General features: G+C 36.8%; 1 protein-coding gene across 4 annotated transcripts in view; it reads left to right on the forward strand.

Moving 5' to 3' along the window:
- Nucleotides 1-21,224, forward strand: part of LOC138741195 (golgin subfamily B member 1-like) — a 98,614-nt gene that overhangs the window by 21,285 nt on the left and 56,105 nt on the right. For all 4 annotated transcript variants that reach the window (XR_011343378.1, XM_069894911.1, XM_069894910.1 and 1 more), the window contains 9 exons: nucleotides 789-883; nucleotides 7,453-7,515; nucleotides 8,105-8,159; nucleotides 8,372-8,537; nucleotides 11,105-11,141; nucleotides 11,294-11,471; nucleotides 15,376-15,866; nucleotides 16,687-16,798; nucleotides 20,099-20,218. Coding sequence is in view for 3 of the 4 variants with exons in the window: in XM_069894911.1 (XP_069751012.1) it covers nucleotides 789-883; nucleotides 7,453-7,515; nucleotides 8,105-8,159; nucleotides 8,372-8,537; nucleotides 11,105-11,141; nucleotides 11,294-11,471; nucleotides 15,376-15,866; nucleotides 16,687-16,798; nucleotides 20,099-20,218 (1,317 nt within the window). In the remaining variant the exon portion in view is untranslated. The remainder of the gene's footprint in view (nucleotides 1-788; nucleotides 884-7,452; nucleotides 7,516-8,104; nucleotides 8,160-8,371; nucleotides 8,538-11,104; nucleotides 11,142-11,293; nucleotides 11,472-15,375; nucleotides 15,867-16,686; nucleotides 16,799-20,098; nucleotides 20,219-21,224) is intronic.

A 21,224-nucleotide genomic window follows, 5' to 3' on the forward strand; every position in this document is an offset into this window, starting at 1 on the left:
GCACAGACTAGAAGATCACTTTGTTGAGCACCTTGGCTGTCTGCCTTAGTGGTGTGGATCTCCCATTTCAATTCCCTGTCCCATTCCCTTGCTAACATGTCTGTCCATGGTCTCACACACTGAGATCACCCTTAAATTGGAGGAACAACACGTTATATTCACTCTACTTATCCTCCAACTGATGGGGAGTAACATGGACTTATCCGGTCTCTGTTTTAAGCCATCCCCTGGCACTCGGGTGTGCTCTTGCACATCACCCATCTTGCGTGCCCCCTCACACTATAGCACTCGCTCTCTCTCTCACACTTGCTCTCTTTTCCCTTTTTCCTCTGTCTTAGAGTGAACATCAATTCATACCTCTCCTCATATCCAATTCAGACATTTTATTGGATTTGAATTCCTGGCCCTGGTAGTCATTATTCTGATGCCTCCCTGTTCTTTGCTTATACAGTATCTTGAAGGACTCAGGCCCAAAACGTCATTGGTATATCTACCTCTTACAGACGCTGTGAGATCAGCTGAGTTCCTCCAACAATTCTGTGTTTTTTTTATTTGAGATTGTAGAAATCTATTAACAAATGCAGGAGGGTTGTTTCATATTGAAGTTAAATTGCATGAGAATCTGATCTGGCTCATGATTGAAGTGTTTTAAAAAAAAATGTCTACAAAGTTATTTACTGCATGGAGAATTTTATTCCTTTTGAACCATCGAACCTTGTTACATTATGATTATCATTTTAATGGATGACTGATGTTCCTATTATGTTTCACTTTCTCTTTGTAATCAGCAAACAAAAACTTTTTTTGACCTTTGGGAACAAAATATGAAAAAGCAACATTATGAACCAGCTGTGAAGACTCTGAATAAAGCAATAGGAATTTGGTAAGAATTTCCAAGAGTAGATTCCACAGATGATATAAAATGTTTTGGCCTACTTATGAATGAGAATAATGAATTAGTGGCTGTGCATGCATTTTGGTGTCTTTTGAAAAAGGAGCAGTGCTCTAGGTCTTTTAAGCTTGCTCTGTCACTAAATAAGATCGTGGAAAATAATGTACCTTGTAGATGGAGGTTTAATACTGCATTATTAAAAAGAGTCCATACCTGCTGCTTTGCCACTTTTCAGTTGTTCGATTGCCTTATATGTCTCATCCAGGGTGAGGACCTCATCCAGCTCTAGCCTTAGGGGCTGTTGAGGGAGCTGGAGCAGGGCGGAATCTTGGACTGAGCGGTTGGCACTGAAAAGAGATTGGAAGTGTTCTGACCATCGGTTGAGGATGGAGATCTTGTCGCTGAGGAGGACTTTGCTGTCTGAGCTGTGCAGCGGGCTTTGGACTTGGGGTGAGGGGCCATACACAGCCTTTAGAGCCTCGTAGAAACCCCTGAAGTCGCCAATGTCCGCGCTGAGCTGGGTTCGTTTGGCGAGTCTAGTCCACCACTCATTTTGGATCTCCCGGAGTTTGCGCTGAAGATGGCTGCATGCGCGACGGAAGGCTTGTTTCTTCTCTGGACAGGATGGCTTTGTAAGGTGAGCCTGGTGGGCAGCTCGCTTCTTTGCCAGCAGCTCCTGGATTTCCTGGCTGTTTTCATCAAACCAGTCCTTGTTTTTCCTGGAGGAGAAGCCCAGTACCTCTTCAGTGGATTGCAGGTATGGATGGAATCCCCCCCAGAGGTCTGGAAGGCTGGCGGCAAAACTCTGCATGCCAAACTGCATGAGTTTTTCAAGCTTTGTTGGGACCAAGGAAAACTGCCTCAGGACCTTCGTGATGCCATCATCATCACCCTGTACAAAAACAAAGGCGAGAAATTAGATTGCTCAAACTACAGGGGAATCACGCTGCTCTCCATTGCAGGCAAAATCTTCGCTAGGATTCTACTAAATAGAATAATACCTAGTGTCGCCGAGAATATTCTCCCAGAATCACAGTGCGGCTTTCGCGCAAACAGAGGAACTACTGACATGGTCTTTGCCCTCAGACTGCTCCAAGAAAAGTGCAGAGAACAAAACAAAGGACTCTACATCACCTCTGTTGACCTCACCAAAGCCTTCGACACCGTGAGCAGGAAAGGGCTTTGGCAAATACTAGAGCGCATCGGATGTCCCCCAAAGTTCCTCAACATGATTATCCAACTGCACGAAAACCAACAAGGTCGGGTCAGATACAGCAATGAGCTCTCTGAACCCTTCTCCATTAACAATGGCGTGAAGCAAGGCTGTGTTCTCGCACCAACCCTCTTTTCAATTTTCTTCAGCATGATGCTGAACCAAGCCATGAAAGACCCCAACAATGAAGACACTGTTTACATCCGGTACTGCACGGATGGCAGTCTCTTCAATCTGAGGCGCCTGCAAGCTCACACCAAGACACAAGAGAAACTTGTCCGTGAACTACTCTTTGCAGACGATGCCGCTTTAGTTGCCCGTTCAGAGCCAGCTCTTCAGCGCTTGACGTCCTGCTTTGCGAAAACTGCCAAAATGTTTGGCCTGGAAGTCAGCCTGAAGAAAACTGAGGTCCTCCATCAGCCAGCTCCCCACCATGACTACCAGCCCCCCCACATCTCCATCGGGCACACAAAACTCAAAACGGTCAACCAGTTTACCTATCTCGTCTGCACCATTTCATCAGATGCAAGGATCGACAATGAGATAGACAACAGACTCGCCAAGGCAAATAGCGCCTTTGGAAGACTACACAAAAGAGTCTGGAAAAACAACCAACTGAAAAACCTCACAAAGATTAGCGTATACAGAGCCGTTGTCATACCCACACTCCTGTTCGGCTCTGAATCATGGGTCCTCTACCGGCATCACCTACGGCTCCTAGAACGCTTCCACCAGCGTTGTCTCCGCTCCATCCTCAACATTCATTGGAGCGCTTTCATCCCTAACGTCGAAGTACTCGAGATGGCAGAGGTCGACAGCATCGAGTCCACGCTGCTGAAGATCCAGCTGCGCTGGGTGGGTCACGTCTCCAGAATGGAGGACCATCGCCTTCCCAAGATCGTGTTATATGGCGAGCTCTCCACTGGCCACCGTGACAGAGGTGCACCAAAGAAAAGGTACAAGGACTGCCTAAAGAAATCTCTTGGTGCCTGCCACATTGACCACTGCCAGTGGGCTGATATCGCCTCAAACCGTGCATCTTGGCGCCTCACAGTTTGGCGGGCAGCAACCTCCTTTGAAGAAGACCGCAGAGCCCACCTCACTGACAAAAGGCAAAGGAGGAAAAACCCAACCCCAACCAACCAATTTTCCCCTGCAGCCGCTGCAACCGTGTCTGCCTGTCCCGCATCGGACTTGTCAGCCACAAACGAGCCTGCAGCTGACGTGGACTTTTACCCCCTCCATAAATCTTTGTCCGCGAAGCCAAGCCAAAGAAAAGAAATTAAAAAGAGTAGATTTCTGTGATTTTTTTGTTATATATAAGAAAGCAAATTCAATTATTTTTTGAAGTGAACTTTAATTCATTAGATAATAAATATTATTTGGGATGCATTAAAAACATATACAAGAGGTCAAATAGTAAGTTACTCAGCTAAAATTAAAAAGGAATATATAAAAGAGACAACAATTAAAACAGGAAATAGGTAAATTAGAAAAAAGATTTACAAAATAAGCAAAAGCAATTAATAAAAAAACTTGAATATAACACCATTCAGACACATAACAAAAGCTAATTAACTAAACAGATACTATGAATTAGGAGAAAGAGCTCAAAGTTTTAGCATGCCAATTGAAAGCAAAACAGACATCTAGAGTGATTAATGCAATTAAAAAATCTTCGGGGACAATTGCATATAAACCACAAGAAATAAATTATGTATTTAAAGAATTTTATTCTGAATTATATAATTCGGAATCAGCACATGATGAAAATAAGATTGAAATAAGATTGACAAGTTTTTTATCACAAATTACTTTACCTAGTCTGAATGATAGAGAGCAAATAGATTTGAATGTAGTATTTACGGCAAAGGAAATTAGTGAGGTAATAATCTCTGCAAAATAACAAATCGCCAGGAGAAGATGGATTTCCTGTAGAATTTTATTAAAAAATTTAAAGATCTTTTAATACCTCCATTTATGAAGGTTTTAAATTATGCTATGAATGTACATTTTCTGCTAGAATTCTTCTTAATTGCAGTTATTACAGTAATTCAAAAAAAGATAGAGATCCAATGAAACCAGTATTATAGACCAATTTTCTTATTAAATATTGATTATAAAATATTAACAAATAGATTGGCAAAGTATTTACCAAAATTAATACATATGGATCAAACTGGATTTGTTAAGGGTCAGAAATCTGAAGATAATGCAGCGAGGCTTCTTAGTTTGACACATTTGGTTCAAAAAAAAGGGAGAGACCTGAGTGTGGCAGTGACTTTGGATGCTAAAAAGGCATTTGATAGATTAGAATGGGATCTCTTTAAAATTTTAGAGAAATGCAGATTGGGTTCAATGTTCATAGATTGGGTTAAAATGTTGTATTTAAAGAAAACTATTGGAAAAAGTAGTGACAAATGGGCAGATTTCAATATCTTTTGAATTAACAAGATCAAGTAGACAAGGTTGCCCATTGTCACTGGCCTTGTTTGTTTTAGGAATAGAACTATTAGCTGAATTAATAAGACAGGATTCTAAGGTGAAGCAAGAAGAATATAAAATATATTTATTTGCAGATGATGTTTTAATTTATTTAATATATGCTTTAAATTAGTGGTTCTCAACCTGATTCTTTTCCACTCACATACCACTTTAAGTAATCCCTATGTCATCGGTGCTCTGTGATTATTAAGGGATTGCTTAAGGTGGTATGTGAGTGGGAAGGGAAAGTTAAGAATTACTGCTGTAGACCCAATTGTTACTGAAATATTTTGCTTGAGAAAAATTGTCATTGGGTAATTTCCTTTGGAGTTATGAAATCGTGCACTTAACAAGTCAATTAGGTATGATTGAAACAGTGGTTTTTAAACTTTTTCTTTCCATATACCACCTGAAGCAATCACTTAGTAATTTCAGAGCACCTATGGCATAGGGAATAATTAAACTGGTATGTGAGTGGAAAGAAAAAGGTTAAGAATTACTGCTTTAAATTCTTTGCAAGAATTTAACATTAGAATAAAAGAATATGAAGACAAATCGGGATATATAATTAATTTGGAGAAAAGTGAAATTATGTCTTTAGTTAATGGAGATTATCAGAAATGTAAGGAAGTAATTAAAACCTGATGGCCAGATCTTGAAATAAATTATATAGGTATTTGTATGCAATCAGATTTGACAAAGTTATTTAAATGATTTATCTTTATTGAAGAAAATTAGAGGATTTGGAAAAATGGAGTATGTTACCTATACTTTGGATAGAGTAAATTGTGTTAAGGTTAATGTTTTTTCACAAATACAATATTAAATCGATTTCAATTCCTCAAAATTTTTTTTAAGCAATTAAATGTTTGTGTTAGAAAATTTTTATGTAAAGGCTAGGGTTTATTTGGAGAAATTAATGTGGAAATAAGATTTAGGAGGTTAACATCTTCCCAATTTTATGAATGATTTTGAGAAATTTTTGGTCAAGATTTAGTATTACCAGTGGAGACAGAAGTAGAATTATGTACTAGGGATGTAAAGAAATTTATTTCAGAGATGTATAAATTATTATAAAAGAAGGCTCATAAAGGAAGAGTTCATAAACCAAGACATAAATGGGAGGTAGATTTAAATAAGCAAGAAGAGGAATGTAGATGGATTCAGATATGTAGAGAGAGTATGAAAAGTACAATAAATGTGAGATATCAGTTAGTTCAATATAACTTTATTCATCAGTTATATTTAACATCACAAAAGTTACATAAATCTGAATAAATATAAAGCATATTATATTTTAGATGTGGACAAGAAATTGGTATTTTTTTTGCATTTGACTTGGCAATGTTCCATAATTAAACCTTTTTGGCTTGAAATGGGTAATTTATTAGAACAAATAACTGAAGTAAGATTCCCACAAGATCCATAGTTATTTTGACTGGGAGATATTAGAGGGATTAAACCTAAATTAAAGCTGAATATGTATCAATAAAATTTGTTCAAATTTCCTTGAAAATAGCTGGAAAATGTATTGCTATAACTTGGAAGCTGAATACTGATTTGGGAATGGATAGATGGCATGCAGAAATTTGGAGTTGTATTCCACTTGGGAACATTACTTAGAATTTAAGAACTAAATATCATACATTTTGTGAAATATGGAGTCCATATTTACAAACTGTTGGTATTAAAATTTAAAATGAATCTTGAACATTCCCTTTATCGTATAGGTCTCTATAAATATTTATATGTTTAAAAGTATTGGAAAGTAAAGTACTCCTGTTGTGGTTTTCTTGTCCCTCTTTTTCTTTTTTTTAGTTTGTAGGAGGTGGAGGGATTAATAAGAGGTCTTTCTTTTGTATTTTACTTTTTCTTTTTTATAAATACCATGTATATTTAGATTAAGTTTGAAATATTGTGATATGTTTGCTAAGTGGTCTTATTTTAAATAAAGCATTTAAAAAAAAAATCATGGTTGATCTGAATGTAACCCTCAACTCCACATTACCAGCCAGCAGTGACCTTTGACATCCTTGCTTATCAGAAGTATCTGATTCCCTGAAAAATTTCAGAGTTGATTTCAGCTCTTTTGAGGAAGAATTTTGCTCACTAAGATACTCATAATTCTCTGAGGTAGTAAATTTCATCGTACTTTTGTTTTTTTTAAAATTTTTAAAACATTTTTCACACTATGAACCACACTGATCAAAATACACACAGACATTTCCCTCTTGAATATACACAGTGTCATTTTCTCCCCTTTTTCCCCTCCATCGTATTTTTGTTTGAAGAGGATGGAGCCTTATTTTCAAACAGTGACCCCAGGCGTAGATTTTCCCACTAGGCAGAAATGTCTTCCAGACATCTATCTCATAGGTAATGTCTGCAAGATCTCGTACATTTCAATCAATTGCTTAACTTTTCCAAATGTCAACAGCTGCAACCTGCAAACATTCAAACTCCCAAGACTTAAATGCAGCAGAAATAAATCAGTCTCTTCAGTTGTTTGTTTGTGTAGCATTTCAGGCAAGGTGTGAAAAGATTTCAGATAGAGATTGTGATTTAATCAAGTGGTGTGCTTATGGAGGAGGTGTCATGGTGCACTTTAATCTTTGAGGTAGCTTATCAAAAATTTTACAAGATCTCGAATCCTAGGCTTAGACTTATTGTGATTTTTGTTTTGAGGATCAAAACTTTTAGAGCAAGTTCAAATTATCTATTGGAATGGTAATAGTTATTTTAAATCTTTTAATCTCTTTTCTTGCATTCATCACAGTGCTTTATTGATAACAATTCACGTTATGATTTTGATGCAATTTGCGATGCGTTTCAGAACAAAGAACTTTACATTTTTCTATTACAGCGCATTCAGTCATTTGTTGTATGAGAAAAGATCTTATTGTTATCTGCAGTTATGTCAATTCAAGTAAGTAGCATTTGCTTTTTGTAAACATTCTTTATGAAGTATAATTCCAGATAACATTTTTCAAAAACCTGTTCTTTATGTAATAGCAGGTATTTTTTAATTAATGTGAAGGAAGGGGAAGAGGTTTTGGTGGTGGTCTCAACTCGGGAAGTTGATAATATCAGATTAAGCAATGTGATTTAAGATACCTCTGGTATAGAAATTCCAGAGAATACATGATTGTTCATTTAGGTTTTGGACAAATCTAAGTTCAGAACCATCCTTCAAATCATGCAAATTGAGAACATTTGTTTTGGCTCTTCTTAGTACAGCACTTGGCTAATTTTACACACAACTATTAAATTCTTGTTTATTTATCCATGTGAAGAAATAAAATATTCCCATTGAAGAAATTGTTCAACTTCAATCAGTTCCCTTGATTTTCTTGTTCATAAAATTAAAAAATGTTCTACCTTTAATTTCTTTGAGTAAAGGTATGCAGAACCATTCAGTCACAATGAGGTTAATTTGGGTTAACTTTATTAATATTGTTCATGATCATTGCAATGTTGTCCATGTAGTTCATATGCCATTTTTTTTTGTTTTACAGAAAAGCATGGAGTGATGCAAAGCGCTGTATTGTCCTAAAACCTCATTCCATAGAGGTGGGTAAAAATTGGTAGTTAAATCTTGTTGGGAATTTCAGATGCTAGCAATGCACATCCAAAGTATCAGTAATGACTCTTCTAATGTGTTTCCAAATAATTATGTATTTAACTATTTGAACAGTATAAAAACGTGGAATGAAGTTTTAAAGATCCACTTTTGATGCTAGTTTAAAATCACTTGCATCCCTTTTTTGTTTTGTCTCTTTTAGGGTCAATACCTCTTTGCTGGAGCACAGTGTGGAAAAGGATGGTATGCACGTGCTTTGAAAGCGAATTCGTTGGCAATTCAAATATGTCAGAGGAAAGGGTTGAACATAAAAGGTTTGACAGAACAGCGAGAACTAATTCAAACTGAGCAATTACTTTCATCAAAAGGTTAGTCCCAATTCCTTTATGATGCATTTGCTTGCTGCAACTCTTCTGAAGGAACTTTTAGAACAAAATCAACCTCGATTGGGGAAGAAAGTTGAAATGTTTTTGTAATTAAGATGTTTAATATCTCAATATGATGCAGTACTTACTGAATGTAATTTTCTTTTAAGTCAAACTTTGTTCAATATCGTCATTGTTAAAGTATTTAAATGTCCAAATTTTTCATTGTACAACTTATTATACAAGTATACACAATCTAGTGTATGTGAATGATAGTGAGTCCTCCATTTAAAGATGACTTTGATGAGACTTGTTTATTATCCTGTCCCTGTGCATCATAGGATTGGGAACTGCTCTGCCCAAAACAGCAAGAAACTGCCAGTCTCCTCCACTAATTTCATATGTTTCTCCTGTCTTGGGAGAGCTGCTAGCATATTAAATAATTAATTCCCACTATGCTTATACTCTTTTCTCTGCCTTCATTTGGGTAGAAGATGTGCTTGAAAGCGCAAACCTCTGGATTTAATGATGGGTTGTTTATTGCATCTTCAGACTCTTAACTGCAATGAAGAGAAATTGGCAAAAGCTAATGGCCTTGCACTGTCTATACACTGCAAGATTTGTATACTTTTAAAAAGTATACAAAAGCATTGGAGAACTGTCTTGTTTTTTTGTTCATTGTTGCATTATCTGCTGTATAAGTTGACCTGCTTGGACAGCACAGAAAACAGTTTCTTGGTACATATGACGATAAAAATATTAAATTCAGTTATTGAATTGGTTACTGCCATGTGTACCAAGATACAGTGGAAAAAACTTTTAAACTTAGCACCAACAAGTAATGCAAAATTAAAAAAAACAAGAGTGCAGGGGATAATATTAAATAAGACAGAAGTGTAGGGTTTGTTTATTGTGAAGGTAAAGTTAAACCAAGCAAGGCATCATTTACTAATGAGAGATCTGTTGCTGAATCAGATAACAGCAAGAAAGAAATTGTCTGATGTGGCACTATTGACAACCTCCACCCCTCACTTATGAAATTTGGGACTTGGTCTATTTTAAGTGCCTTGAAAATTAAAGCATAGACTAATGCTCTGGTACTGGACTGAATTTGTTGAATATAGGAATAGGCATTTTTGGCTGAGATGTTAAAATTAGGATTTCTCTACTCTCTCATAAGAGCATAAAATATCTTGTGCTATTTCACAGAAAATTAGGAGTATTATCTTTCGTGTGCTGAAAATATTCATCCCTCAAAAGTTCTAAAACCGATTACCTCGATTGCAGCTTTACTGCAAATAAATTGCCTGCTTACATTATCTCAGTAGCTATTCTTCAAACAAAATCTACTTGCGAATAAACTATTTCAGAATGTTTGGTAAGGACATGAGCAATATCATGTAAAGGCAATTCATTCTTTCTTCCTAATTGATTATCAAAAGCATAATATTCTGCATATTTTTGATTTGTTTTTATAATAAAAACAGTTCAATGAAGAAAAGGGAACAAAATCTAAAATACAAAATCTCATAGGTATAAAGATAAAACTTTAAATAGTATAAACTCGATTCCCCCTCCACTGGTCACCATGTATCTTCATATTTCACTGATGAATCAAATACATGATATCTATTTTTTTTTCTAAACTTAAAAACAGGACATAATATGAGAGAAACATTGGAGGTCTAGAGTCTTTCCATTTGAATAAGATGGTTCTTCTAGCCAACAATGTAGAAGGCCACAACCCGTTGCCTAGGAATAGAATAACTTCCTATGTCTGGTTCAATAACCCCAAAAAGAGTAGTTATTAGATTGGGTCGTAGCTCCACCTGAAGTACAGTTGAAAAGATATTAAAAATTTCTTTCCAATAGATTACTAATGATGGACAAGACCAAACTGTATGTGTCAATGTAGCAATATCAGTAGGGTTAATGTTAGAAAAAATTCAAGACAACTCATCTTTGGACATGTGAACACGATGCATCACTTTGAATTGTATTAATGAATGTCAGGCACATATTGAAGATGTTTTCACCAGTTTAAGAACCTTGTCCCATAGATCCTTCAATTAGGGTCTTGCAAGTTCCAATTTCCAAGCTATTTTAATCTTATGAATTACTGGATGAAATTTCAGTAATCTATTATAATTCTAATTAAGGCATTTTGCATCATTACAATAGACTGTAACAAGATAAATCTAAAGGAAGCAATTGTTGCTGTATCATCTTAAATCCAATCTTCAGTAAAGCTTGAGGAATCTGTATTAATGACATCAAGTGAAAACTTGTTTCCATAATCTAGTTTTTGATCCTTAGTTTCTGTTGTCTGAATTACCTTAGTCTTTTCATATTATAAGCCCTGAAGTGTTTATAATTATTGAGGCAGAAATACAAATCATTAAGTCTTCATTTTTGCACATTCTTATTGTGATGGGCAGGGTAATATGATTTCCAATTATACATATAAGGTGGTTAAGGTTGTATAATACTAAGGAAATAATCATTCCACCACTTTTGTAATTTTAATGTACAAGACTGTTCTACTTTCAAGTATTTCTGTTTGTGCTTAGAGAAGCAAATTGAGAAAGAGACGAGCGACAGCATCTGGTAATTATTTTTTAAATTATGTTCTTCTGATTACAGCTAAGCTGTCCTTTTTTTTAAAAAAAAAGTTGAAAAATTATACTTTACTGATTAATTATATATCGGAAGGAAATAAATTCTAAGTCTAAGGTTTGAAAAATTGTATTAATGTACAGTTCAAAAGAAAGCTTTGATTCTGAAAGTTCGACTGTTGAAGAGGATGATGAAGTGGGAGGTGGTGAATCTCGAGAAGACGAAATCCCTTCAGTAGAAGATATGGATGTTTGGTTGGAAAACACGAAAGATGATGTTCAGGCTGAGCAGCAGCAAAATGAGCGATCTTTGCATTTCAACGTAAGTTCACAATTTATCCTTGCATTTAGTGTAATTTAAGAAGTAGGTGAAATTTTATTTTTAATTCTTTGTAGACGTGTAATTTTAGGCACTTGCTAAACAGATACTGAAATGCTGAGCTCAGTAACTAAATGTTCAACAGGGCTGCACCAGAGAAATCTTCTTCTTCTTTGGCTTGGCTTCGCGGACGAAGCGGGTAAATGTCCACGTCAGCTGCAGGCTCATTTGTGGCTGACAAGTCCGATGCGGGACAGGCATACACAGTTGCAGCGGTTTCAGGGGAAAATTGGTGGGTTGGGTGTTGGGTTTTTCCTCCTTTGTCTTTTATCAGTGAGGTGGGCTCTGCAGTCTTCTTCAAAGGAGGTTGCTGCCCGCCGAACTGTGAGGCGCCAAGATGCACGGTTTGAGGCAATATCAGCCCACTGCCGGTGGTCAATGTGGCAGGCACCAAGAGATTTCTTTAGGCAGTCCTTGTATCTCTTCTTTGGTGCACCTCTGTCACGGTGGCCAGTGGAGAGCTCGCCATATAACATGATCTTGGGAAGGCGATGGTCCTCCATTCTGGAGACGTGACCTACCCAGCGCAGTTGGATCTTCAGCAGCGTGGATTCGATGCTGTCGGCCTCTGTCATCTCGAGTACTTCAATGTTAGGGATGAAAGCGCTCCAATGAATGTTGAGGATGGAGCGGAGACAACGCTGGTGGAAGTGTTCTAGGAGCCGTAGGTGATGCCAGTAGAGGACCCATGTTTCGGAGCCAAACAGGAGTGTGGGTATGACACCGGCTCTGTATACGCTAATCTTTGTGAGGTTTTTCAGTTGGTTGTTTTTCCAGACTCTTGTTTAGTCTTCCAAAGGCGCTATTTGCCTTGGCGAGTCTGTTATTTTAATTTATTTTAATTGGTCAACCCTATTAATTTGAACTGTAATAATAATTTTTTATGGTTAAAAGTGAATTAACAGTTTGCATCATTTTATTCTCTATTTTGCATTTTTTAGGCTTTACACTTTATAGATTTGTATCTGTTGGAGGGTTGTTTTTAATGAATGGAACTCAGCTCAATAAATATCTAAAACCAGTTTCTGTTTATTCCAGAAAATGTTTGTACATAACTAAATTTGAAATAACTTTTGCACCGCCTTGCCATCTTGTAACAAGTTTCTAAAAGTTAATGCTAAAGTCAGAACCAATGATGAAGAGTGTTAACCTAATGATTTTGGCATATGGAAGAGAAATTTGAAATGTGGATTTGTATTTGCTGCTTTTGTTTGTTTTTTGCCACATTATTATCTAGTGCAGTGAGAAGGGTTCCTCTACATGTGATCTCATGTTAACTTTAATATTTATATCGCCTTGTAAGTGGAAGAAGAGTATATAGTTGCAATGAAGAAAGATTAGATAGTTCCAAGCAAGAGCAGTATGAAAGCAGAATTGTGGGATCCATTCAGGAGCCTGATGTTGAAGAAGAGGTCTTTCAATCTTGTGATTTTACACTCTTGAGCCTTCTCAAGGGGAGTAAGGCTTTTTGCAACTCGCAGATAGAATAAAATTGTATAAATTGAGTTATATAAATATTAAAATTAACATGAGATCACATGTAGAGGAACCCTTCCCACTGCACTAGATATAATTGAGGTCTATTCATGTAAAAAAAGGACCCCTATGGGGCAGCATTTACTTTCTAAAGACCAATTAGAAGTATTCAGTGGTTGCCTGATTTTACATTTGTCAGTACTATCTTTCTGCCCAAGTTTGTGTCTCTGTTGGTATTCACTTAATGAATGTGCATGCTGCTAAAGTAGGAGTTGATGATTACATAAACCCCTATCTCTGCAACATTTGCACCCAAGCAGATTTTAGGCTATTGTGTATTCCAATAAAGTGCTGATCAATTCCTTCATTTTTTGGATGACCATTTGTGAATTTGAATTTTTTGCATAAAATTCACATTTTCCCACAATATTAAATCTGTATGTGATTGTATAAACCAGCCATTCTCAATCTTTTTTGGCTATGGCCAAGTTAGGTCTCTACTCAAATTTTATGGGCCTCCTTCCCTGTGAAGCAGTTACGTTTAGTTGGTTTCCTTTGTATTTCTCTCCTACTGACATATTTTATGATTTCATTGCGTACCTCCCTCCTTAAATATGCTGTTCGGCCCCCAGGGAGGCCGAACAGCTCCCTGTTGAGAGGGACTGGTCCAAATGATTTACTTAAATCTGTCATCTTGAGTGAGAAGCTACAGATGCTCCCAGCATATGAGAATCTGGCATGTGAGCAATATGTCAGTTGTGCTTCAGTAGTTTAGAAGTGTGAGGGTTTGCATCAAGGTTTCAACATGTAGCAATTTTAAAGAAAAATGTGAACAGACCAGTTAGGATAGTGAGGGAAATCCCAGCTGAAACAGATTGTGTTTAGTTGAGGCCCCAAATAAGTGACCACTATGTGCTTAAAGATGAGTTTCAGTGCATCTTGGCATACTGGGTTGAATAAAAGTAACGTATTCATATGTTTGAGAGTGGCTATATTTTCCAACTTCTGCTCAAGGAGGTGCTCGTTAAGGCATAATGAAACTCCAGCTTTAATTTCTGCAGATGCTGTCAAGCTAACTCCATGTCACTCACCATTCTGATGTGGACTAAGACTTTTTTCTTAGTTGGCGTTGCTCAAAATCCCTGGTGTTGTCACGTTGGTCTAAAAAATGACCTAGTCCCATTTCATAATCTTAAGATGTCATGAGTTTTTGTCTCATCTTCAATTCCAGATCCTTAGATCTGTTTAAAATAAAAGTTAGATGTTTGCTATTGTTTATGGTCAGGATTCTAGTTTTATCTATGCCTTAAGAATTCTATCACTCTAAGAAGAGTAGAGGAAAGAGGCAAATTGCAAAACAATAGAGATTTAGATTAAGTAGATATAATTTTTAACAAGTTCTTTTGCAAAGATATGCTGGAAGACTAAATCAAATGGCTCTAATCTTATCTGCAAACTGCGATAGAGTCATACAACACAGAGAGGCCCCTCAGCTCAACTCTGGGCTAATCCCATTTGCCTCTATTTAGGCTCTATTCTTCAAACTCCTTCTCATCCACATATTTACCAAAATGTCTTTGGGATATTGAAAGTGGACCTGCTTTTTTAGGTTCTTCTGGCAGCTCATTCCTGGTATGCCTTACCGTTCGCTTAAAAAAAAAGTTTCCCCTCAGGTCCCTTTTAAATTTCTCCCCACTCAGCTCAAACCATTGCCCTTGAGTTTGAGAATCTTAGGAGAAAGAATGACCGTTTACTTTATCCCCTGCTCCATGATTCTATGTTCCTTTTATCAAGTCATCCCTCAGCTTCCTACATTTGATGGAATAAAGTCACAGCTTATACATCCTCTCTCTTTTACTCAAGTCTTGGTAGCTTCCTGGTAAATCTCTTCTGCAGCTTTTCCAATTTAATGACATTATTCCTGTAGGTGGATGACCAAAACTGCACTGTGCTCCAAGTGTGTGGTAACAAATATTTTTACAAACTACATCATAATGTTCCAACCTTTGTACTGGATACCCTGTCCAATGAAGGCAAGCACGCCAATAACTTGTTCAGTACCCTTTCCACCTGCGTCATCACTTTCAGGGAACTGTTCACCTTTATTCTTCGGTTTCTCACCTCTATAACACTCTCCAGTCTGGCTGGTTTAACTTGTGTGCAACACCTCATTCTTGTCAGAGTTAAGTTATATTTTGACATTCCTTGGCTCACCTTCTTATAGATATTCTTGTTCATAATTTGTGCTCTAATTTTTTGAGATAATTTCCTTTGATTTCATGAGTATTGTGTAAAATATAGTTTAAAGTTGTACACAAGTTGAATAAATTTTTAAAGCTATTCCTTCAAATATCTTGATTTTATTTTTCAGATTCCTTTCTTATCACTGAATTTCAACGCGAGCAACTCTGACTCTGAGAATGATAGGTTTGACAAATTGACCCAAGGTCATGGATCAAACATGTTATCAGGAGGACATACTTCTGATTCAGAATCAGGCTCCAGTTTGAGGGAAGACCAACAACATTTAGTAGGTCCATGCAACTCTGAAAATGATAGGTTTGACAAATTGACCCAAGGTCATGGATCAAACATGTTATCAGGAGGACATACTTCTGATTCAGAATCAGGCTCCAGTTTGAGGGAAGACCAACAACATTTAGTAGGTCCATGCATCTCTATTAATCAAGAAAAAGGTCCACCTGAAATTGGTACAAGACCTCTCGGTACAGATTCTGGCAAAGATGGTTCTATACCTTCTACAGGTACTGGGTCAATGGGATCATCGTCTACCACTGATCCTGGAAAGGACATGAACTCCGTCTCTCTATTCTCTGAAGCACATCAATTACCTTTTGAAAGGTAAGGTATCCAAAATGTTTTTAAGAATTCCTTGCCATCTCTGGTGTCCTGATTTTTAACTGATGTTGCAGAATTATCCTTTTGTAAGGGAGGGTGTTGAAATTTTGGAATCTGATAAGTTGAAGTCAATGGGAACCACTGCAGGAGAGATGGAACCAGATGAGGAGGGGAGCTGGTGGGTTGAATGTGCATACAGAAGTGGATGAAACCAGAAGGAAGAAAGCAATGAAAATGAATCGGGACTGGGATTTGGATATAGGTTGTGGCAAAGGGAGCAAAAAAGATGGGATGTTGAAAAGGTGGGCATGTGTGCTTCCACCAGTCCATGACTGATCCTGTCATATTGAATAGAGTTGAGGGCAGGAGTGACTTGTTTGTTATCCACATACAGAGATGTGAAATTTCTTTGCAACAATTTAAATGAAACCCAGAAATTTCCTTCAGTAATAAATCACAGATGCTGTAGAAGTCAGGAAAATGTGACAATTCTGGAAATAATCAGCAGGTCAGACAGCAGAAATGGAGAGAGAAATAAAGTTATCATGTCTGGTCAGGGTCCTTAGATTTGTTCCTTCAAATAATTGTAATATGAAGTTTATATTATATATGATGAGAAATCTCTGCTTCTCATTATGCTTTAACATGAATCTGAGAGTCTTAAAATAAGATTTATCTATTAAATTGTAACTCTCAAGTGCATTTTTATATCACCAGCTTTTGTAATTAAAAAAAATTTACTTTTAGTGAATTGTGGCTCCCTGAATCATGATGATCCATTGAAATAATTTTGATTTGTAACAAGCATTTACGTTTATTGCAGTGGTATAATACTTAAGGCAACGGAACAAGTAAATAGTGAGAACAAGCAACCTAGATCTTGTAGCATCAACACAGAACAGCAAGAAGAACAAAAATTGGAAATGAGTACCAAGGTAAGAACAGCCTGGACTGATGGTTGAGATTTAGGAGTTTGAATCCCACCATGCTCGCTGATGAATTAATTCAAGCAATTAAATATATGTGGTAGAAAAAAATTGTGTTGATAATGCAGAAAAATAAACAGATTTTGATCTGGTTCCATTATGTCCTTCAGTGAAGCAAATCTGCAAATATTACTGAAAAATGAGCTGAGGAGGAATCTGATTAGGGGTAAAAGACAGAAAAAGGCTTGGTTGGGCCCTTGCAAGTTACTCGAACAACACCTCTTAATATGTAAGTATTGGATTTTAAAAGGCTTCCAGATTGACAGGTGAATATGCTTGAGGGTTATGCATCATGTGTTATGAGCAGAGATGAAGTCCAATTTGGCATCAAGCTTTGCACAGACCGAGGGGGCCAAAGGACTTATTATTGTGCTGCACCGAATACAACATAGTCTGCTACAATTTATTACTTTTTAGGACATTAAAAAAAAAATCCCACTGCTGAGGTTATTGTAAATACTCGAGATGTAATTTCTAACTGTGGAGTTTGTAATCAACTTCTTAAACTCCATTCACTTTCTTCATATTAAGAGGTGTTGTTCTATGAACTTGCAATGGTCCAAACCAATCCTATTCCAGGCACCAACCATTCTCTTTTTTAAAAAATACTTGTGTAGCACATCTCCTTTAAACTTCAACTCCCCTCCCATTCTATCTTAAGTGCATGTCCGCTAGTATTTGGGATTTTCACTTGAGGGAAAAAGATCGACTGTCTACTTTCTTTGCCTTTACCACTGACATTTTATCTTTCAACTGATTATTTGATTTACCAGTGTATATTAACCACTTCTGGAACACCTGCAAATTGTTCTCATTTTATAGAATGTCTGTTACCAGGAAATCAAGAATTTATTGTCCATCGTAATTCCCCTTAAAATGATTGTTGAATCACTGCACACCTGCTGTAGTGACCTAGTTCCCATGAGTGCTGTTAGGTTGGAAGGATCAGAGTTTTGATCAAATGATATAAGAATATACCTGAATGTGAGGAAACAAAAATGGGTGTTTCTCCTCTTTGGAAATGTTACCACACAGAAATAAAAAAATAATAAACTGAATAATGATGGCTGGCTGTTCAGGTTGCTGCCATTGAAGGCCTCGGGTGCAGAGTGTTGCATGATCAAGCAAAAAGAGGGGGACAGCAGCTTCTGTTGCATCCAAAAGGAGGTGATGAATTCAGTAGTTGTGGAAGAAATTACATTGCCCACATTATCTGTGTCTCTACATCTCAATGAGTGAAAGTTGTAAGTAGGAATGTCTGAAATGAAAGCTGGTGGCAGAGAGCCTCAACCACATTTAAAGAATATCTGGAGGAGCCATGGATGACCAGTGAAACTGGGATAAGCAAAAGTCAATTTATAGCCAGTATGGACTCAATGGACTGAATGGTTGTCGCCTGTGCTATTTCTATGATTTTTACAGACAATTACAAATCTGATTTCAAGTGAACCGGTACGGACTTGAAGGGCCGACATGGCCTGTTTCCGTGCTGTAAACGGTTATATGGTGCATAATTGTAAATAATTTCCAATTGTTGCTAATAGATGGACTTTAAACCACCAGGAGCTATCATTCATTTACAGCAACAATAATTTCAATTGCATTATTCTTGAGATTAATCTGAATAAGAAAGCTTAGTTCATTATAAAGATATTATTCACGATGTTGAAATTTAGCATACTTACAGAAAGTGTAGAGCAAATTCTTCATTCATCTTTGAAACTTGGAGTGGATGATATAATGAACTCCACATACACCCAGACAATATAAAGACAAGATGCAAGTTCAAAAAAATGCATATTTGGAAAATGCATTTGAAATGATGCCAATTATTTTTCTCCCTTGTTAGAGGAAAGCTTCATATCAAATCAAAGTTTCAAAAAAAAAATTATGGCATAAGCTTACCCTAAAAAGAAGCCTTTCTCAATATTACTTTTTTATCTTGATTTTTAAAAAAAATTTAATTGCTTGACCATAGATTTTTTTTCCCCATTGACATTGAAGGACAAAATTGTGTGCTGATAAATAAACTCCTTATATTGCTTTATATGCTGGTCCTGGAGTTGGTTTATTAGTGATTGTTAAGTTTATTACAGTCTCCAGGGAGGGGGAAGCCATTTAACCAAGAAAAGAATGAGACACAGCAATTTGCAGTTTGTCAAACAGAAAGTGAAGGAAAACATACCATCTGGGTGGTCTGTCAACACACAGTGGAGGTGCTTTATCATTCTTCCATTGATCAGTGTTGAGGTGTTGGAATTTTGTGAAAATGAATATGGCTTCATGTTTTCTCTCATTTTTATTTTCCTTTTATGGCAAATAGTAACAATAACGCAAATAAAGTCATTTGGTTACATATTTCAGGAAACTGGATAGATTTCAGTTAGGACGGGTATTGTAATAAAATGTATTGTTTAGAATTGCAGGATTGTTGGACTTGTTTTCCACTTTTGAACAGGTTGGTCAAATTTTTCTTGACCTGTTCAGATTCAATTAGTGATGTCTGTTCTGGGTAGAGAACTAAATTGACTATCAGTTTGTTGGAAATTTGAATCAGAACTTTTTTTAAAAAATAGATTGTTTGCTAATTTAACAGAACATTATCATTTCTGATATCCCCAACTTATTCTTTGGAGTGGCTTCTGTGTTTCAGATTCTTGGACTGGGATAAAGCAATTATTTGAAATAATTATCCATCAGATTAAGCTTTCTTGTTTCAATTTTTCTGAAATGAAACAAAATTATTTTTTAAATAGAATTGTTCTAATTTCTTTTCTAGAAAGACAAATTGCTATAGTTATTGAATATTGGACTAAATACACAATATAATTCAATGATATTAGAGATTAGTTTGTAATTTAAATTGTGGTGTTTTGCAATCCTCCTGCAAGAATAGTTTATAGTGGGGAGCTATTGATAATTATTACAGTGGGATATCTAAAGGCAATTTTTAAAAGCTTTATCGTCCTTATCCAGTGGGCTCAACAAACAGGAGAATAATCCTCTGACCTCTGATTATTTACAAGGTTATCTTAAATACCTCAAAATTATCCTCTAAGGTCACTTATTTTGAACTTAATTCATCAACTGATCTTGATGTTTGTTTGATTTGAATCATGCCTTCTGTGGCATTAATGATAATGTAGAACAGCAATTTTGAAGACAAAGGGAAACCGGAATAATCTCATTGTAAGACCAGATCTACTTTTTAATAATTATAAATTACTGATGAATTTCTTTGTATTGCAGGTGGAAGAAAGGTTGCTGAAATGCAAGTTGAAAGAAGCTTCTGAGGCACTGATGGTGTCTAATTTTAGGAATGCTCAGGAAAACTATTTGTATGCCCTTAAATTGATCAAAGAAAAGAAAGTAAGTTTCACTGTTAGAAAATTTAAATTATATCATGTCAGATGAACCTTTATCATCCTCATCATTAGTTTAAAAACCTGGGAAAAGAACTTGGTTTCCAATTTGCATTTAGTTTTTGAAAAAAAGTACAACTCTGATTATCCAAAGTGGTTGGAACCGGGCATATGTCAGATAAATGCTTTTTCGGAGCACTGGTCAATTTTTAAAAACAGCCCAGTAGGAACAGAAAATCATTTGTATCAATCTTTAGACAACAACAAACAGCATGGGAAGGCTTTTAAAGCATTAAAATAATGTTTAATTTTCACCAAAAAAATGCTGGTTGCTGCCAATCACTGAGACCTCCCAACCACAGCTGATTCCTGACACATATGCACCACTGCTGCTGATCCCTGGAGAGGCTTCCTGGACTAGTGAAACACTCACTGGCGAGTCAGAGGGCTACTGTCTCCTCATTCACTGGAACTCCTGACTCCAAATCCTCCCCTGCTAGGCCTACCACACATATATAAACACCAGGGAGTCCAATGTGCGGTAGTAGGCCGAGGTGAGGGTTCAGAGTTGGCATCAGGGAGCTCCGCTGTGCCAGGGGAGGTGAGGAAACGCCACTGAGCCCGAAGGCCCACATATTTTCATCTTCCCATCCTCGCGTGATACTTCACTCTCCACATATTTCCATCTTCCCATCCTCGTGTGATACTTCACTCTCCTCCACATATTTCCATCTTCCCATCCTCGCGTGATACTTCACTCTCCTCCACATATTTCCATCTTCCCATCCTCGCGTGATACTTCACTCTTCTCCACATATTTCCATCTTCCCATCCTCGCGTGATACTTCACTCTCCTCCACATATTTCTATCTTCCCATCCTCGCGTGATTCTTCACTCTCCTCCACACTTCCAGCTGCCCATTCTTACTCCCTTATCTGATTCTACATATCACTTACTAGCCTGTGTCTCCACACTTCCCGTCCCCTCTTCCATCTGCCTATTTTTTTTCCTT

This window comes from Narcine bancroftii, chromosome 8, assembly GCF_036971445.1.
Source record: "Narcine bancroftii isolate sNarBan1 chromosome 8, sNarBan1.hap1, whole genome shotgun sequence".
Classification (NCBI taxonomy): domain Eukaryota; kingdom Metazoa; phylum Chordata; class Chondrichthyes; order Torpediniformes; family Narcinidae; genus Narcine; species Narcine bancroftii.